The sequence below is a fragment of the Alexandromys fortis genome, unplaced genomic scaffold (assembly GCF_014885135.2).
Source record: "Alexandromys fortis isolate MF-2015 unplaced genomic scaffold, M_Fortis_MF-2015_v1.1 scaffold_21, whole genome shotgun sequence".
NCBI lineage: Eukaryota > Metazoa > Chordata > Mammalia > Rodentia > Cricetidae > Alexandromys > Alexandromys fortis.
Window position 1 is genome coordinate 4530241 of NW_026067905.1, and position 16252 is coordinate 4546492.

At 37.6% G+C, this 16252-nt stretch overlaps 1 protein-coding gene across 6 annotated transcripts in view; it reads right to left on the bottom strand.

Moving 5' to 3' along the window:
* Positions 1-16252, bottom strand: part of Pik3c2g (phosphatidylinositol-4-phosphate 3-kinase catalytic subunit type 2 gamma) — a 364020-nt gene that overhangs the window by 333315 nt on the left and 14453 nt on the right. For all 6 annotated transcript variants that reach the window (XM_050135167.1, XM_050135166.1, XM_050135168.1 and 3 more), the window contains exon 2: positions 309-1065. In XM_050135167.1, the coding sequence (XP_049991124.1) occupies positions 309-986 (678 nt within the window). In that variant the 5' untranslated portion in view covers positions 987-1065. The remainder of the gene's footprint in view (positions 1-308; positions 1066-16252) is intronic.

Below are 16252 nucleotides of genomic sequence, written 5' to 3' on the forward strand. Positions count from 1 at the left end.
CAGACCCAAAAAGAGGAACATGGGATGTTCTCACTCATATTTGGTTTCTAGCCATAAATGACATGAACCTATAATTCGGGTTCTTAGAGAAGCTAAATAAGAAGGAGAACCCAAAGAAAATCATATAGGCATCCTCCTGAATATTAACCTTCCTTCATCAGGCGATGAAAGGAGACAGAAGCATAGAATTTTTGAAATAAATAAAATGTTGTAAATAATACTAATAGATTTTCCTACTTGAGATTATTATCAATTAATCCAATCCTTTCCTGAGCAATTGTTTCCATGTTCATGTGTTTTGCACATACCTCCACATTTTCCAGCGATGTGCTCTCCCATGACCCGGGTAGAAAGGGGTCGTTAGGGGACATCAGAGAAGGTTCCACGAGGCTCACATCTCCATTTCCTTTGTTGTCTCTATTGAGTATGGAGTCCATTGAGTATAGTGAAAAATGAGGGTGGACGCTGCTTTCAAGTTCTCTATGGCAGTTATGATGTTCATTTCCTGGTTGTCTTTGTAAATTATGATTATCCAGGCCGGTAGATGATTGAGTTAGTGTATTAAACCTGGGATCCTTAGCACTGTGATATGTTTCTGTGGGATTTCTCCAGGAGTCTCCCTCATCTGTGATCTGATGAGTAGATAATACAGTGGGATTAAAACCAATGGCTGATGTTTTTCCATACTGAAAGTGGGAGAAGTCAGGGTTCTGAGAAGTGAATTCATTCAAGTGTCTTGGGTGTGCTCCATGGATGGATTGACATTTTGAAGCCAAGTTTGGTGTACCTAGCATGAAAAGGGGGCTTTCTTCTTTGTCACTCTCACACAGTGGGTTTTTATTCTTGATCTCTTCCACTAGCTCATCAAAGCCCAGTTTGACCTGGTGGGAAGAAAGGCACTGATTTGCATGGCGAAAGTATTGTTGATCATATCCATCTTCCTGTGGGTCAATGTCATTTGGGTCTCTTGGCCAATTATATGCCATTTTTGATTTTGTGCAACTGAGAGGATTTTCTTGATCCCAAATATCTCCTTGATATTATAAAGGAAGTTAAAAAAATTTCCTAGATAAAAGGAAACAAAACTGTCTTTAGTTACAAAGTCACTTACAGGAAAGAAACATGTTGAATAAATATACAAATGCTTGGATTGTTCATTTGGCTGGTGAGAGACTTTCTCGAGTACTGACATAGTCCATGAGGACCAATGCATGGGGAATTTGAAGAAGATTATTGACTTTGGCTTGACTCATAATATTTGTTTGAGAGAAAACCAAGTCTACCTTAATTCTGGTGTGCTTCTCTTTAAACATTACTTTGCATGTATGTGCACCACTTGAGGACCTGGTACTGAGGATGTAAGAAGAGGGCAACAGGATCCACAGAACTTGAGTTACAGATAGTTGTGAGCAACCATGTGGGAACTGAGAACTAAACCACAGTCTTCTGCAAAGGCACAGCCAGTGATTCTCACCCTTTAGCCATTCCTCCTCCCTCATGCTTCTTTAGTCCCTACAAAACCCACCTTCCTCCTGAACTTGGCTGCTTTTTTGAGACCAGTGATTCCTCAGCCATTCAGCTTTCTATGTGAATGCTAGCATGTTAATGCCTAGTGGTAGCTAAACTGTCTTTTCATTATTAACCATTATCCCATTCCTCTGAGCAGTCTTAATTCCCTCCCACTCTGACACTGGTTACCAATCATCTTACAATAGGTAGCTAGAGACTTTCCACTCCAAAACTCCTTTAATTTAAGTAATTGCAAATTCTTTGGTTCACTTATCTAGAACTACTTCCATTAAACTCATTAATGAGTTTCGTTCCATTAAAGTTAAGAGATTTTGCTCTTTTGAAAAAGCTCTGGTTCTGTGCAGCATTTGGTATGCACTTTCCATCCTTCCTTTGCAGTGCCTTGCTGATATTTTGGCTTGCTACAGAGAACCACACTCTAAATTTCTCCTATTTGTTATTTCTCAAATATTACTTTGTCTGTTCATTATTTTCTCCTTGATCTTTTTCGTTGTTTATTTTCTCCTGAGTTATTGTTTCACAGTAGGTTCCTTCATTCTGTTTATGTTCTAGACATTTATTTCACATTTAGCTTTGTATATGTGTGTCTGTGGGTGGGTATGTGTGAGGGTATATGTAGAGGACAGAAAAGAACATCATATCCCCTACAGCTGAAGGTGCAGGCACTCTTGAGCCACCTGGCCCTAGGGACTAAACCTGAGCTTTGGAAAGGGCAACAAACACTCTAAGTCACTGAGATATCTCAGCAGCCCTATTCTGTGGTTTCAATTATCATCCATGTCCCGTAACTTCACGAAGGACTACTGACCTTGTTTGGTGTTTCCACTCAATCTATTTTTACTATGGTATCATTCACATAAAGTCTAAAAATGCTCATACTACTTGGTAGTATTAAAAAGTCAGGATAATTAATTTGTCTGTTTTGGGCCTGTTGTTACTCATGTTCACCTGTTATGCCTAAATAGACTACTAGGAAGAATCACTTTTTAACTTCCTAACTTGGTAAAATTTAAAATTCATTAGAACCCGTCCAACACAAATCTGTCAGGTATAGCAATGTTTAGTTAAGATGGCAGTGATGACTTTTACCAGTGTGCTAGTTTTGTCTTCGGCTACATTTTCATTATAAAATGAATTGATTTAGCTAATAAATTACCTAAGATTCAATTCACATTCCATTGTTCTCTATGGTGCAAAAATGTCCCCATCCCCTACCCAGTCTTTAAACCAGACACCGAAGTTTGGTGGTTGAATCTCCTCTCTCCTTTATTCTTCTATATTCGATATCCAGAGATCCACCAGTTAGTTTTTCAAATGAACACATCTTGAGTCCACTGTCTATTGTATACCACTCCTCACTTCTAAGTCAAAATCCACTGATATACATCATCTCCTGTATACCTCTCCCCACTGCACCACCTGAAATCACCAGCTCCCACCTGAAATACATAACTCTCAAACTGCTTCTGTATTTTCTGCAACCCATTTTGGTCCTCATTTTCTTTCACATCATAACGCTTTATTTCAAACACTGACTGCATATTTCCATGGTTACAGATTTTTCAGTGGTTTTTCCACATTATTTTAAGTCCCTACATGACCTGGCTCTGCACTCATTCTCTGCTCACATTATGTCATCAATTGCCCTCTTATGCAGTACACATGGCAGCCTCCAGAACCCTGGGATGGATTGGTTTTTATTGCTCTTGATGGTATTTCTCTGGGTTAGTCACCTTCCTGACTGGACTGGTCTTTCTCACTATAGTTATTAATCAAGGCTTAGTTGAACTGAACTGTGTGTGTATGTATATCTCATCTGACTCTTTAATCCACACAACTATTCAATTCACAGAGGTATTCTTTAATCATCCAAGATTATAGGCATGAGGCACCATGTTTATATTATTTCTTCCAAAGGGAACAAAAATCCAGACTGGATTAGGTTACAGTGCATCTTCTACATTTTTTCTTCTCTTCTGTTATGTATCGCACTTTTAATGGTATTTAACACTTCCCTTTTCAGCACTACCACCAGTTCTTTTATTTTTTCATTTATCACTCAGTACCGAGCATGTTTCTTTACTGAAAGCCATGCTAATTTGTATTGGTTAGTGTATTGATTTGGTGAATTTAGAAAAAAAAATACAGAATCAAGATATACAAGAATGAAAATGAAAGGAGCTTGGGATTCATTCCTTTTTACCAGGTACATATGGTATGCTTTTGAGAGCTGGCATCTAGGTCTTCTCAGCTGAGAGATTTCCTTGGATGTGCTAACTGATGGGACACCCCCCACACTTAGAGTGGGGCCATCCCATAAATGGATTATCAGACTATATAACTGGAGGGAGGTAGTCAACAAGCAACACCCACTTACCCTTCTCTATTTCTTCTTGTGGATGCTCTGTGACATGTGGCTTTAAGGGTCTGTCGCCTTGTCTTACTCATCATGCTGAACTGACTTTGAACTGTGAGCTAAGACCAACTCGATACTCTGTCAATCTTTTATAAAATGGGAAATTGCTCTCATTTTATTTGTTTTAAAGGTTTTTTTGAAAATCATTTAATTAATAATTTATATTGATAATACTCTACACACTCACAAGTGATTGAATTGATAGATTTGGGAAGATTTTCAACAGATTTTTTACAAAGAACACTGAGTATAATAGTACACAGAAAAGTTTAAAAGTTTGTGTAGGGTTGAAGAAATGTCTCAGCAGTTGAGAGTACTGGCAATTCTTGTAGAAGACCAAGCTTCCGTTCCCAGGACCCCCTAACAGCTCACAACTGTCTACAGTTTCCGTTCCAGGGTTTCTGATGCCTTTTTTGGTCTCCACAGGCACTGGATTCACATTATACACAGATCTACAAGCGGGGAAATCCTCATAGAAGTAAGAAGAAAATAATAAAATGCCAATAAGTATCAAAATATTACTTAAATTTTTCTAAAATTTGAGTACATAGACATATATCCTCCTTTCAAGAACTGACATTTTAAAAACTTACTTTTTCATTTTAGTGACAACTGTGTTTCATTTCAATATAGTGCATTTTTTATATTTCTCTGTCATAAAGTCAGAATTTTTAAGCAGTTGACTTTTGACTTCACCAGCCTAACCCACAGGTCTTTCCTAACGGATGACCCATTCTTCCTGATTCTATGGGGAGAACTGAGGCAATGGTAACTCTGTATAACTGTTCATCTCATTTTGGCAGAGGTCAGACTTACAGAGGACTAATTACCTGGGCTCCAGACTTACCTGGGCTAAAAGTTAAATCAAAGTCAAAATAAGCTCCTTTAAGGCAAGAGCAGCCCTGACTGCCGTCATTATCCTCCATATAAAAAGGTGACATCATTAGCTAAACAGCTCCAGTGATTAGAGTATGAACATAAATGATAAAAAAAAGACCTTTCTAAACATGTCAGTTCTTGGCCCCAAATCTGTGTGTTCTTGTTACTTAAAAGGACAACACTTAGAAGACATGCTGAGTCTAAGTAATGGGTTAGGTAAAGATGATCTTGGGTTCACACAAACTCTATACATAGAAAACAGATCCGTTTTTTAGATTGCATATATATAGAAGATAAAGCAGATGAAGATTATATGAGCACGGAGCACAGCAAAGGTACCTAAGCTAATCCATCTGCACTTTCAGAACGGTGCAGGGAAATATGTAACCATCACAGCTAAAGTGGTTTCTGCGAAGACTTTGAGATGGAGGATTGATTGGCAGCCCTGGAGCCCTTTATCTGCCACACTAAGCTTGTGCAGGTAACAGTGGATGCAAACACAATCTTCAGACTTTAACCTTACAGAGCTCTCATCTTCAATGCAATCTGGTGTATGTCATCTATCTTTGTAATATAGTATAGGTTTACAGTGTTCTTAATATTTGTACAGCATGTATGTTCTTTATAGCATTCTACTTTTAACTTCTAATTAGAAACTGAGTAATACAGTCAAAATTGCAAACTCCCCTACTATTTTCACCTAAGTGAAGGCAAAGGTAATCAGATTAATAACAGTTTCTGCTGTTATTTTCACAAATCATACATTTCCTTGATCATGGTTGGTCCTATAGAAACCTCACTTACTTTTTGACTCCCTAAAGCTTCTCATGTCTGATGATTGAGACCTCTCACTCTTTTGGAAAGATAATGACTTGACCCAAAGCAATTTATATCTTTACACATGTGTACCAGGCTTTTTCTTTTGGGTTGCCAACCAGCTCCCAAATCATGACACAGAGACTTATTATTAGTTTTAAAAGATTGGCATAGCTTAGGCACATTTTTGACTAGTGATTTTAACTTATAACTATAACTCTTTATCTCCTTTTGCCTCATGGATTATTACCTCTCTTCATTATATCTTACTTCCACTGCTTCTTTATGTCTGTCTGTCTGGTGGCTGGCATCTGCCTGGCTTCTTGCCTTGGGTGTGTTCCTTTTTCTCTTCTCCTTTTTCTTTTGTTCCTCCCTTTGCTCTCCAGTCTAGATTTCTCCTCCCTATTTATTCTCTCTGCCCACCAGCCCTGCCTCTTCTTTCTCCTGCCTAGCTATTGGCCATTTAGGTCTTTATTCGACCAATTGGGTACCTTAGGCAGGAAGGGAAAAAATTTATAGCATATCTTTACATAATTAAACACATATCCTTACATCATTAAAGAAATGCAACATAAACAAAAGTAAAACACATTTACACAGTTAGTAATGTTCTGCAGTATAAACAAACATATCTTTGCCTAGTTAAAATAATCCTCCACAACACACATGTACTTCCCAGCCTGTACATTATTTATCCAAGATAATTTTTCAAATATTTTAGGTCAAGCACTAGAAATACAAAGACTGAAAATGTAAAATAAAGCTCTTGCTTTCCAAGAACACAAAGACTCAAATTTATAATTAAACTAAGTATGGTAGAGTACATACAGTAGTTCCTTGGTGGTGGGTACAGAAAATACTGGGAAGCCAATTTTTCTTGAAAGAGTGAACTATAAGAGAGTATTTGAGGCTCACATTTTAGGTGTGATATTGTTGATCAGCTCTAACACCTCAGAGATAATTTAGCCCATGTTATGGGATCTGGTTTCAATGACTTTCTTGCACATACTGTTGGGACAGTAATTAATTTTTTTCCTTAAATATGTCTTGCCACTGAACAGGCATATAAAGACAGCCTTCAGCTGTATAAGCTTTGGGAGATAATCTTGAGGGTTGCCTGTTTCATGCCAGCTAAGAGTCAGGAAGTACAGTTGCCTCCTGATATCACTTGTGAGGGGTACATGTTACAGCTGCTTATATCCAGCCAAGCAGTGCTAGACAATCCTGCTCTGGAAAGTCTCAGGACAAAAAGAGCATGAATCAGTTGAAGCAACTGTTTCAATTTGAAGAAAACCTCTTCCCCTACACACACACTTTTGTTATCTAATGGCCTTGTAATAGCTGAGGGAGCTAAAGGATTATGTCCAACAATTTACTTGATGTTCAGAGATATATTTTACATTAAAACCATTCATGGAAGCAATCAGATTAGTCATAAAAGACTTCAGTCTGTAGAGCTTCAGGATTATAGAATTCTCAATTTAATGGAATGAAAAAAAAGAACTTTCTAGGCTGTTTTTTGAGAAGAAGGTGATGTAGCTGTTATTATCATTGGTTAATAAAGAAACTGCTCTGTGCAGGGCAGAATAGAGGTAGGCAGAGAAACCTAAACTGAATGCTGGGAGAAAGGAGACAGAGTCAGGAGAAGTCATGGTGCCCCTCCGGAGACAGACACCAGACAGAACCTTGCTGGTAAGCCATAGCCACATGGTGATATACAGATTAATAGAAATGGGTTAAACTAAGATGTAAGAACTAGCCAATAAGAAGCTAGAGCTAATAGGACAAGCAGTGATTTACAGTTTCTATGTGGTTATTTCAGGGCTGAGCATCCAGGAACAGACGAGTGGCTCCTTACAACAAGAGGGTGTTAATTTTGCAGGGCCATAAGGAAAACTACAGAGGACACACAAGAGGAGGAAAAGGAGGAGATGTAAAGCTCAGAATAAGAAAGCAGAAACAAATTAAGAAAGATGAACATGTCCGGAAAAACTTCTACAAGCAGACCTAAGTGCTGAATCATGGAGTAAGAAACACCAACAGGGTTTAAAAACACCCTAGGAATGGTTGTGTTGTCAGACATCGACAAGAACAAACTGTGCAAGTAAGTGGAGATTCGCGACACAATGTAGTTAAAAGAAGGAAGCTGACCAAGAACTTAAAATGATAATTGGAGCCCTTCATATTGCTCTGGATATGGCAGACATGCTACTCCCGAGGTCTGACTTCCAGACACTCAAGAAGACAGCTATATATCAATGTAAGTACAGCAGGGAGTTGGTGAGCACATCTGCTGTTGGTAATAACGGTAGCGCAGATTGTGAGGCTACAGAAATAGGGGCTTATATTATCTCGTGTCTTCGGAAATGTATAAGGCCTGTGTCTGGTGATGGACTTCCCAAAGGGAAAATCCCTAGAACAAAATAGCTAAGAAAAGGGTATGTGCTTGATATTGTCTGTCCCCTCATATAAAGCTACCAGGAATCAAGATAATAACCATAATTAATCTTAAGTTTTTCCTGGAGGATCTACTTTTAACAGCACAATCATATAAATTTTATGCCAACAAAATACCTCACAACAGGGAATTATTTTTAATAGATGCAGTCTGAGGTTTTATCAGATGCAAAGGGTATCCAAGTGCCAGGTACAAGCATTGCATATGTCTGTGTGTTTTTAGGTATGGATACACAGATATTTTAAATATGGTCCAATACAGCTGCCTGCTTTCACAATTTAGTGGGGGAAATGTAGACTTTTTGAAATTATCAGGATGAGTTTATGAAGTTAAAGTGATGCCCATCATTTCCATCGCTGCCTTCCTATTATTAGTCACTCTATTTTTCGTTCAAATAGTACATATGGATAGGACACATGCCGGTACTGCAGCTGATGCTTCAGAGCTAGGTCAACAGTTTTCAGCCTGTAGGTCACAAACCCATTAGGGGTCAAATGACCCTCACAGGGTTTGCCTAAGACAATCAAAAACACTAATCTTGACTATAGTAATGATGTGTCTTAAGGCACAAACCAGAAAGCAGTGTTGGGAGTCTGTGAAATTTCTCTGTGCTTCTGCTAAGCCTGAGGACCTGCATTCAAAGCCTAGGATTTCCACAGTAGAAATAGAGAACAGACACCCACAAGTTGTCCCATGACTTCTACATATTCATTGTAACATAATACACACATTTATAAGTTTATATATACACACACAAACCACACACACATACACACACTAAATAAATGTAATTAAAATATTATTTTACAAAGACAAATAAGTGTTGCTAACTGACATCAGGGTGACTAATTGGTGAGATAAGCTGAGATATCTCATATTGTTTGTGGATAGTGAAAGCAAAGGTTTTAAGAGTGTCTTTTAACTGGGATAGATTCTCAATCTATAGAATCACAAATGTAATGACAGAAAATGAATTAAATATGTTTAAATCCATGAATTGATAACAAACATATGCAATTAACTAATTATTTTACAACCCCTAGAATTTTAAAGACCTCGCATGGCTTTACTTCTCTCTCTCTCTCCCCTCTCTCTCTCTCATGCTCTTGGTATTGATCTTGATCTCTCTCTTCTTAATCTGTATCCCAGGCTGGCCTTGAACTCATGGTAATCCTATTGTCTCAGTTTTCCAAATGCTGAAACTACAAGTATGGGCTACCTTACCAGGCCAAAGTCAGAATGGACAATAAAGATGCTGAACCACAGGTAACTAAATAGAAATGTCTTTGATGAGTGTGGAGGGAAAAACAATGTTCCCTGGTTACCACAGGTATAAAAGACATACGGTAGTCTGCATCAACTTATCACAGGACCCTGGGGAGAAGACTGTTATGCCGCATTGGAACTAAAGTGAACATACAAGAAGATAACACAAGGCTACAGGAATGTGGAGGCTGTTTCCTATTCCTTGCTTTGAACACAAGGTCTTGGGTGTTTGCAAGTGAGCAGAGACTGGAAGAAGGACTCAGTTTCTTTTTAGGAGAGGAATAGGGTATACATGAAATAAAGCAGCCAAAGTATCTTGTGTAGATTAAATCTCAGCAAATGTTGTCCTCTGATGCCCTTCTGTGTTGTAGGAGCTGCGGTGGGCTGTGTTTCCACCCAGCTCTGCATGGCTAGCTTTTCCCGAAATAATTACACAGAAACTGTATTCTTTTAAATACTGCCTGGCCCGTTATCTATAGCGTCTCATTGGCTAATTCTCACATCTTGCGTTAATCCATATTTAATAATCTGTGTAGAACCACGAGGTGTGGTTTACCAGGAATCTTAACCTGCGTCTGTGTTGGGTGGGAGAATCATGGCGACTGCCTGACTCAGCTTCTTTCTTCCAGCATTCTGTTCTGTCTACTCCGCCTACCTAATTTTCTTTCCTATTAAAGGGCCAAGGCAGTTTCTTCATTTAACCAATGAAATCAACACAAAACAGAAGACTCTCCCACATTACTTCTGCATTTGAGATCTTTCACTCTCCATGCTTTCAGGAGATGCTGAGCAGGAAGCATTTGCCAGTCAATTCAGGGTAGCTCTTTAAATTATATTGAAAATTGTATGTAATTTTCCTTCCTCTGAGAGGATTTGTGTGTGTGTGTGTGTGTGTAGCCCTTGGAACTCTCTCTGTAGACCAAGCTGGCCTTAAACTCAGAGATCCACCTGCCTCTGCCTCCCTAGTGCTATAAAGGTATACACCACCACTGCCCAGCTAGTATGAAAATATTTCCAATTTTTTTAGTAATAAAAATTTGATTGTTCCTAGTTTAAAAAAAATCTCATGAGTTCAAATGCATGTTTTAAAAATGTGATCCCTCCTTAAAAAGATTGTGCCTTTTCATGATAAATTTTCAAAAGGAGATTGTCCTTTGGCATTTTGGGCTGACAACAATGATAGGAAAAACCACAAATAATTCTGTAAGCATTTTGCAGAATCCTGGTCCAAAAGTATTACAATGATTATGTTTTATTAAAGCTGTTCGATTTTTTTCTTTTTGACTTTTCTTCCTTTGCAGTCCAGGTTGACCTTGAATTCACAGTGTAGGGTATCTTACATGTTAACCCTGAACTTGCTGATGTCATCCTATGAGATGACGAGCTGCATCTTCTTGCCTAGCTCTTACTTTAATCCCTTTGATAATTTTGTTGAAATGAATCATAACTGAAGTCTTTAAATATTTTATTAGAGGAAAACAATAGCTCTTGAGCCTAATCATGTCTGTGTACAGTTCTCACACATAAACAATATTTCCTCAGTGTCCACTCTAAGGTAATAGGATTTAGTGGAAATGAAAGCAAGGGGTCAGGAAACTCAACTTCACCTTCACTCACCAGTGCACAATGTGCTCTAAAATAATGTCTATGACTCAGATTCTGTGGGAGGCCACAGAATGAGTCTGTTCTACCTTGACCAAAGGTGGAATGCACACGCCACTACCCTAGAATGTGTGAACCCCTTCGAGGCTGGACCGTGACAAATGTCACGCCAACATGGGACTACATCAAGATTCTTTATTGCCTTTCATTATGGACAATTAGTTCTTTACAGTGTAACTTGCCAGTATGTGACAACAGGTTACTGTAGTTTTATAGTTGCTGATCTACTGTAGTATCTAAATATGTTTTTGCTTTGCCTTTTTTTTACTTGTTTCCTGATTTTATATACTTTCAGTAAAATAGAAAGGATGTATGTCTCTGTGTGTATATACATGTTCACGTGTGTGCATGCATATTCTATATTCATCTTTGTCTCCATCTGGCTGTAGCATCACTGTTAAATAGTAATATATTATAGAAAAATTTCCGTGCTAATGGAGGTTCTCGTCACTGTTGTAAATATTTGCCAAGGGTGGAAGTGAAGGGGAAATAATTCAGTGTTATTTTTATTCTTTGGGGAACTCAAATACGGGTCTGGAATCAGTGATGATCAGCTTTATCCCATAAATTAAGTTTCACAGAGTTGTACTGTCCTCCTTGTACATGGTGTGGGAAGCATTGTGTGGCTGTGCAGAACTTATGGAGACAGAATGTCTTGTTTCTGAGTTCATAAATGCAGGGGAGGGAAAGAAGGTTGTCTCAACTTACAACTTCTTCACAAAATAATCTTAAATTCACAGGTCAGTTAAGTGTTCAAAATGCTAACATACCTGTGCAATCCTTCTTTTATATCACAAAGAGGGAAGAACAAATTTAGTGCCAGAGTCAAAGGTCTTAGAGAAATCTCAGAAAAAAAAAAACTATAGCAAAAAATCAGCAATAATATGAAGATATTTGTCATTTACTATTTTTAGTAAGAATTTTATTTTAACAACATAAAATTCTTTATACTACTGAGATTTCCTTTGTAGAGTATAACATGTTCTCTCAATAAATTAGATTAATAGTTAAATGAAAGAACACAAGGGGCAGCTTAACAAAATCATAAAACATGGAAGGCCTCGTTCCCTATTATTATCTTTAGATGTGACATTATTTCCTCAGAATGTCATATGTCTATTAATGTGACTTAATTCATCAAAAATCTTTTAATGAACAAGCCAGAATCCATTTATAGTTTAGCATCACCAGCTGCAAAGTCTGACAAGCATTTTGTCAATCCACTTTATGCCATATATTAAGTAAATCGGATCAGATAGAAATAGAAGAAACATATATCACATCACATACACATAATACACACACATACCACCCACACGACACACACCACGTACAGATACCACAGATACCCTACACATACACATACCACACACAAACACACACACACACACACACCATACACATACCCACGGAAGCACAACACACATAAACAAACACATCACACACACCACACCCATAGTCTACATATACATATGCATACACATATACACACATGACACACACCATATACAGATTCCCTACACATACATATACCACACACAAACACACACACACCATACACCATACACACACAAGCACATCACACACACACACACTTACATGCCACAGACTGACACCTTATCATCTGAAGAAGTTGTGGGCCTGAAACAATGGTAGACAGATGACTTATTCTCTGTGGCTACCTCACTGGGAGGGTAAGTGCTGGTCAGTTCTTTCCACCCCTTTCCCTGCTGACTACAGTCTACTTCAGTGGCAGCCACCAACCCTTTCTTGTATGCTTTCTATGACAAAATGTCAGTGATTGTCCAGCGTTTAGTTTGTGCCTTCTGAGAAGGGAGATAAGTTTAGGGGAGGTAAATGAAGAGAAAGTGTGGAAGAGGCCATGCTGGGCAAAAGAAAACTGTATCTTTTTTACTTACCTATGCCAAGCTTGTCTCTGTGAACTAATTAGCAGGACAAGGAAATAAATTTAAAAAAAAAAAAGCCCAGAACTCAGAAATTAATTTACAGCTAAGGACAAGAAAAGAGATGAAGGATAGTCTCATCTCCTGTATTTCACACTTAAAATCTTGGAGACCCTGTTCTAAACAGAAGCTAGGCAAAAAATGAGAAAACCAATAAGCTACAAATAATATGGGAATTGATGGAAAAAGTGCTCATTCATGGTGGATGAGAAATTAGATAAAATTGTTTTCCAAGATGAACAAATATTCGTCAAGAAATAAAGTTAATGTTAAGAATATATTGTTGCCTGGGCTTCACTGCTCACCATATGGTCCTAATGCTTGGGAAACAGATAAAATAAACATTGTAATTTTGAAGCCAGACTTGTCTACAGTGTTCTCTAAAACAGACTTTCATAGACTATGTCTCAAAATACAGAGATACAGACACACAAGCACATACATATGTTCAAATAGGTATACACACACAGGTACACAAATGAATACACATACACAAGCATGCATACATACAGAAAGAGAAAGAACATATTAGATCTAAAAATAAATGCTTAAGTAAATAGCATAGAACATTAGCTACATATACTTTGAAAATTAAGAAACAATGAATTTTTAATCAACATGTAAAATAAAATACAAAATAGCATTGAAATGAAAAATTAAGTTATAAAGGAAATTAATAAGAGAAGATATCAAATATTGAGCATAAGGAGATAACATAATCAAAACTGAAAATATAATCTTTGACTTAAAATATTAATTAAATTAATAATTTATAAAGCATGGATATGAGTTTTATCATAAAAATTTAAAAGATTATCACAGCAGCAAATGAAGAGGTGATGGGAACGGATAAGATATATTGCTAAAATTTTAATGTATAGAAGAGACCAATCATTTCTTCAAAAAATACTCCAAAATATAAAGAGGAAAAACTAGAGATGGGTACTAGTGCAGATAACAAGATAGTTCTAAATATCTATATCAGGTCCACACACATATATGGTGCATATATTTCTAAATATGCATATCAGATCTACACACAGATATGGTAATACACCTTCATAAAATAAAAAAAAAACATTTGAACCACTTCAGTGTAGAAAGATATGAGGAAAGAAAAGTCACTGTGCTCAATTTTATTGCTTTATTGTTAGGAAAAAGTTTCACTATTCTGCAAGTAAACATGTTTTATAACAAGCCTTCAGGTTTGCCTACCATACGTGACAGATTTTTTTTATTTTATGTAAATGAGTACTCAGAAATCTTTGTAGTTTTCTAACGAGAAATGTGTATCAGGAAAACTTATTTCAAAATCAGTTGCTACTATCTTAGTTTAAAATAGTATTCCAAACATTTTTAAAGACATTACTTTAGAAACCATTTTATGGGAGGGGAAGATGGCTCCTTGGGTAAATGCATGAGGACCTAAGCTTGGATCCCTAGCATTCATGCAAAGGCCAGACCCAAGGGCATGCACCATCAGTGCCAGGGAGGCAGAGCCAGGTAGACAGCTGGGGCTCGCAGGCTGGGTGATCCAGGGAAAGTAGTGAACTCCACTACAGTGAGAGGCCCAGCCTCAACACATAAATAGAGAAATGGTAGAGGAAGACAACTGTCATCAGGCTCTAGACTACACAGGCACACACACACACACACACACACACACACACACATGAATGCAACCTATGCATGTTCTCTCTCACTCATACAACAAGCACATACACACATGCTCACTATTAATAAACGAGGAGAAATATTGAGATTATTTAAAGCAAAATTGAGCTTCACACAAAAGTTTCCATTTTATAACCAGAAAAGGAAATATTGCTGCTGTTATTCTATCATTTATTAATATAAAAGATTCATATTTATAATTGTCAAAAATTATGGAAACAGCAATTGAGGGAAATAACATGTATTATTTACAGGTGACACAAAGGGATTATAATAATTTTCTTACTTTCTAGCAACAACAGGAAACAGCTCATTACAGCTGAGGTTCAAGAACAGCAATCTGAATGAATCAAGGCTTCTCAATTGTGTCCTTCATGCCAGCAATGAATTAGAAGTAGATGATTGAGTCAAAGACCTTATTCATGGCAGATTTGCCCTTAGTGTCCTATCTGGAGAAAATAGACATATCTTGTCTCCTCAGGAAAGGTCACACAACATTGAATGTCTACCTAAGGTTTTTCTTGTATCATGGTCCAAATTTCCAAAAATGGTAAATGTGTTAGGCAAATAATTCAGAATACTAAATATGAGATAGAAAAAGAGCACATTTTTTTTTAATCAGTTGAGAGACTTGAACTAAGGAAACATAATGAGCTATAAAGTAGGATTCAGGATGACTAAGTCTTACACCTAAGACTTTTCCATGTTCTTGTTTTAGCAGCAATGTAAATTTGAGACAAAGTCTAAAATACTACTCTGTTGTGAGGAGGAGCGGCGGGGCTGTGTCCCTGGCACCCTGCTGCCCCCATGGCTAGCTTATGCCCCCAAATAGTTACACGGAAACTGTATTCTTTTAAATACTGCTTGGCCCATTATTGGCTAATTCTCTCATCTTGATTAACCCATTTCTAATAATCTGTGTAGCACCACGAGCTGGTGGCTTACCAGGAAAGATCTTAACCTGCATCTGTCTGGAATGGGAGAATCATGGCGAGTGCCTGCCTTGGCTTCTTTCTCCCAGCATTCTGTTCTATTTACTCTGCCTACCTAATTTTCTGTCCTATCAAAGGCCAAGGAGTTTCTTTATTAATTAACCAATGAAAGCAACAGATAGATACAAGACCCACCTCCATCACTACTGATAACATTTACTACCTCTGTGTGTTCCTGCAAAGTAAGTTACAGCCTGTAGTCAAGAGGGAAACAGCCAGTGTATAACTGAGGAGGAGTTTCAACCCCAGATGAATTTGTCATTATAAATCAAGGCAAGTTTTTCCCTTAAACTCTTGAGAGAATCTTGTAGAGTACTAACTAGGCACATATGTAGACACAGAGGAACACAGGAAGCCCTCATATTTGCACAAAACAACAAGACAGTAAACTGATATTCACAACAATATTTCCCTCCCATGAGATGAGACTAACATTGTGTAGACTCTAAGGAAGGTGGTTCTCAAGGTTAACTCTGAGATTTGGAAATTAGATCACTGGTGAGATCTGTGTGAGTTAGGTCTGGGATATCTAATCTTCACAATTTTTTTTAATCACTCTTGAAGAAGTAGAGCCATAGTTTTAGGCTTTTGTAGA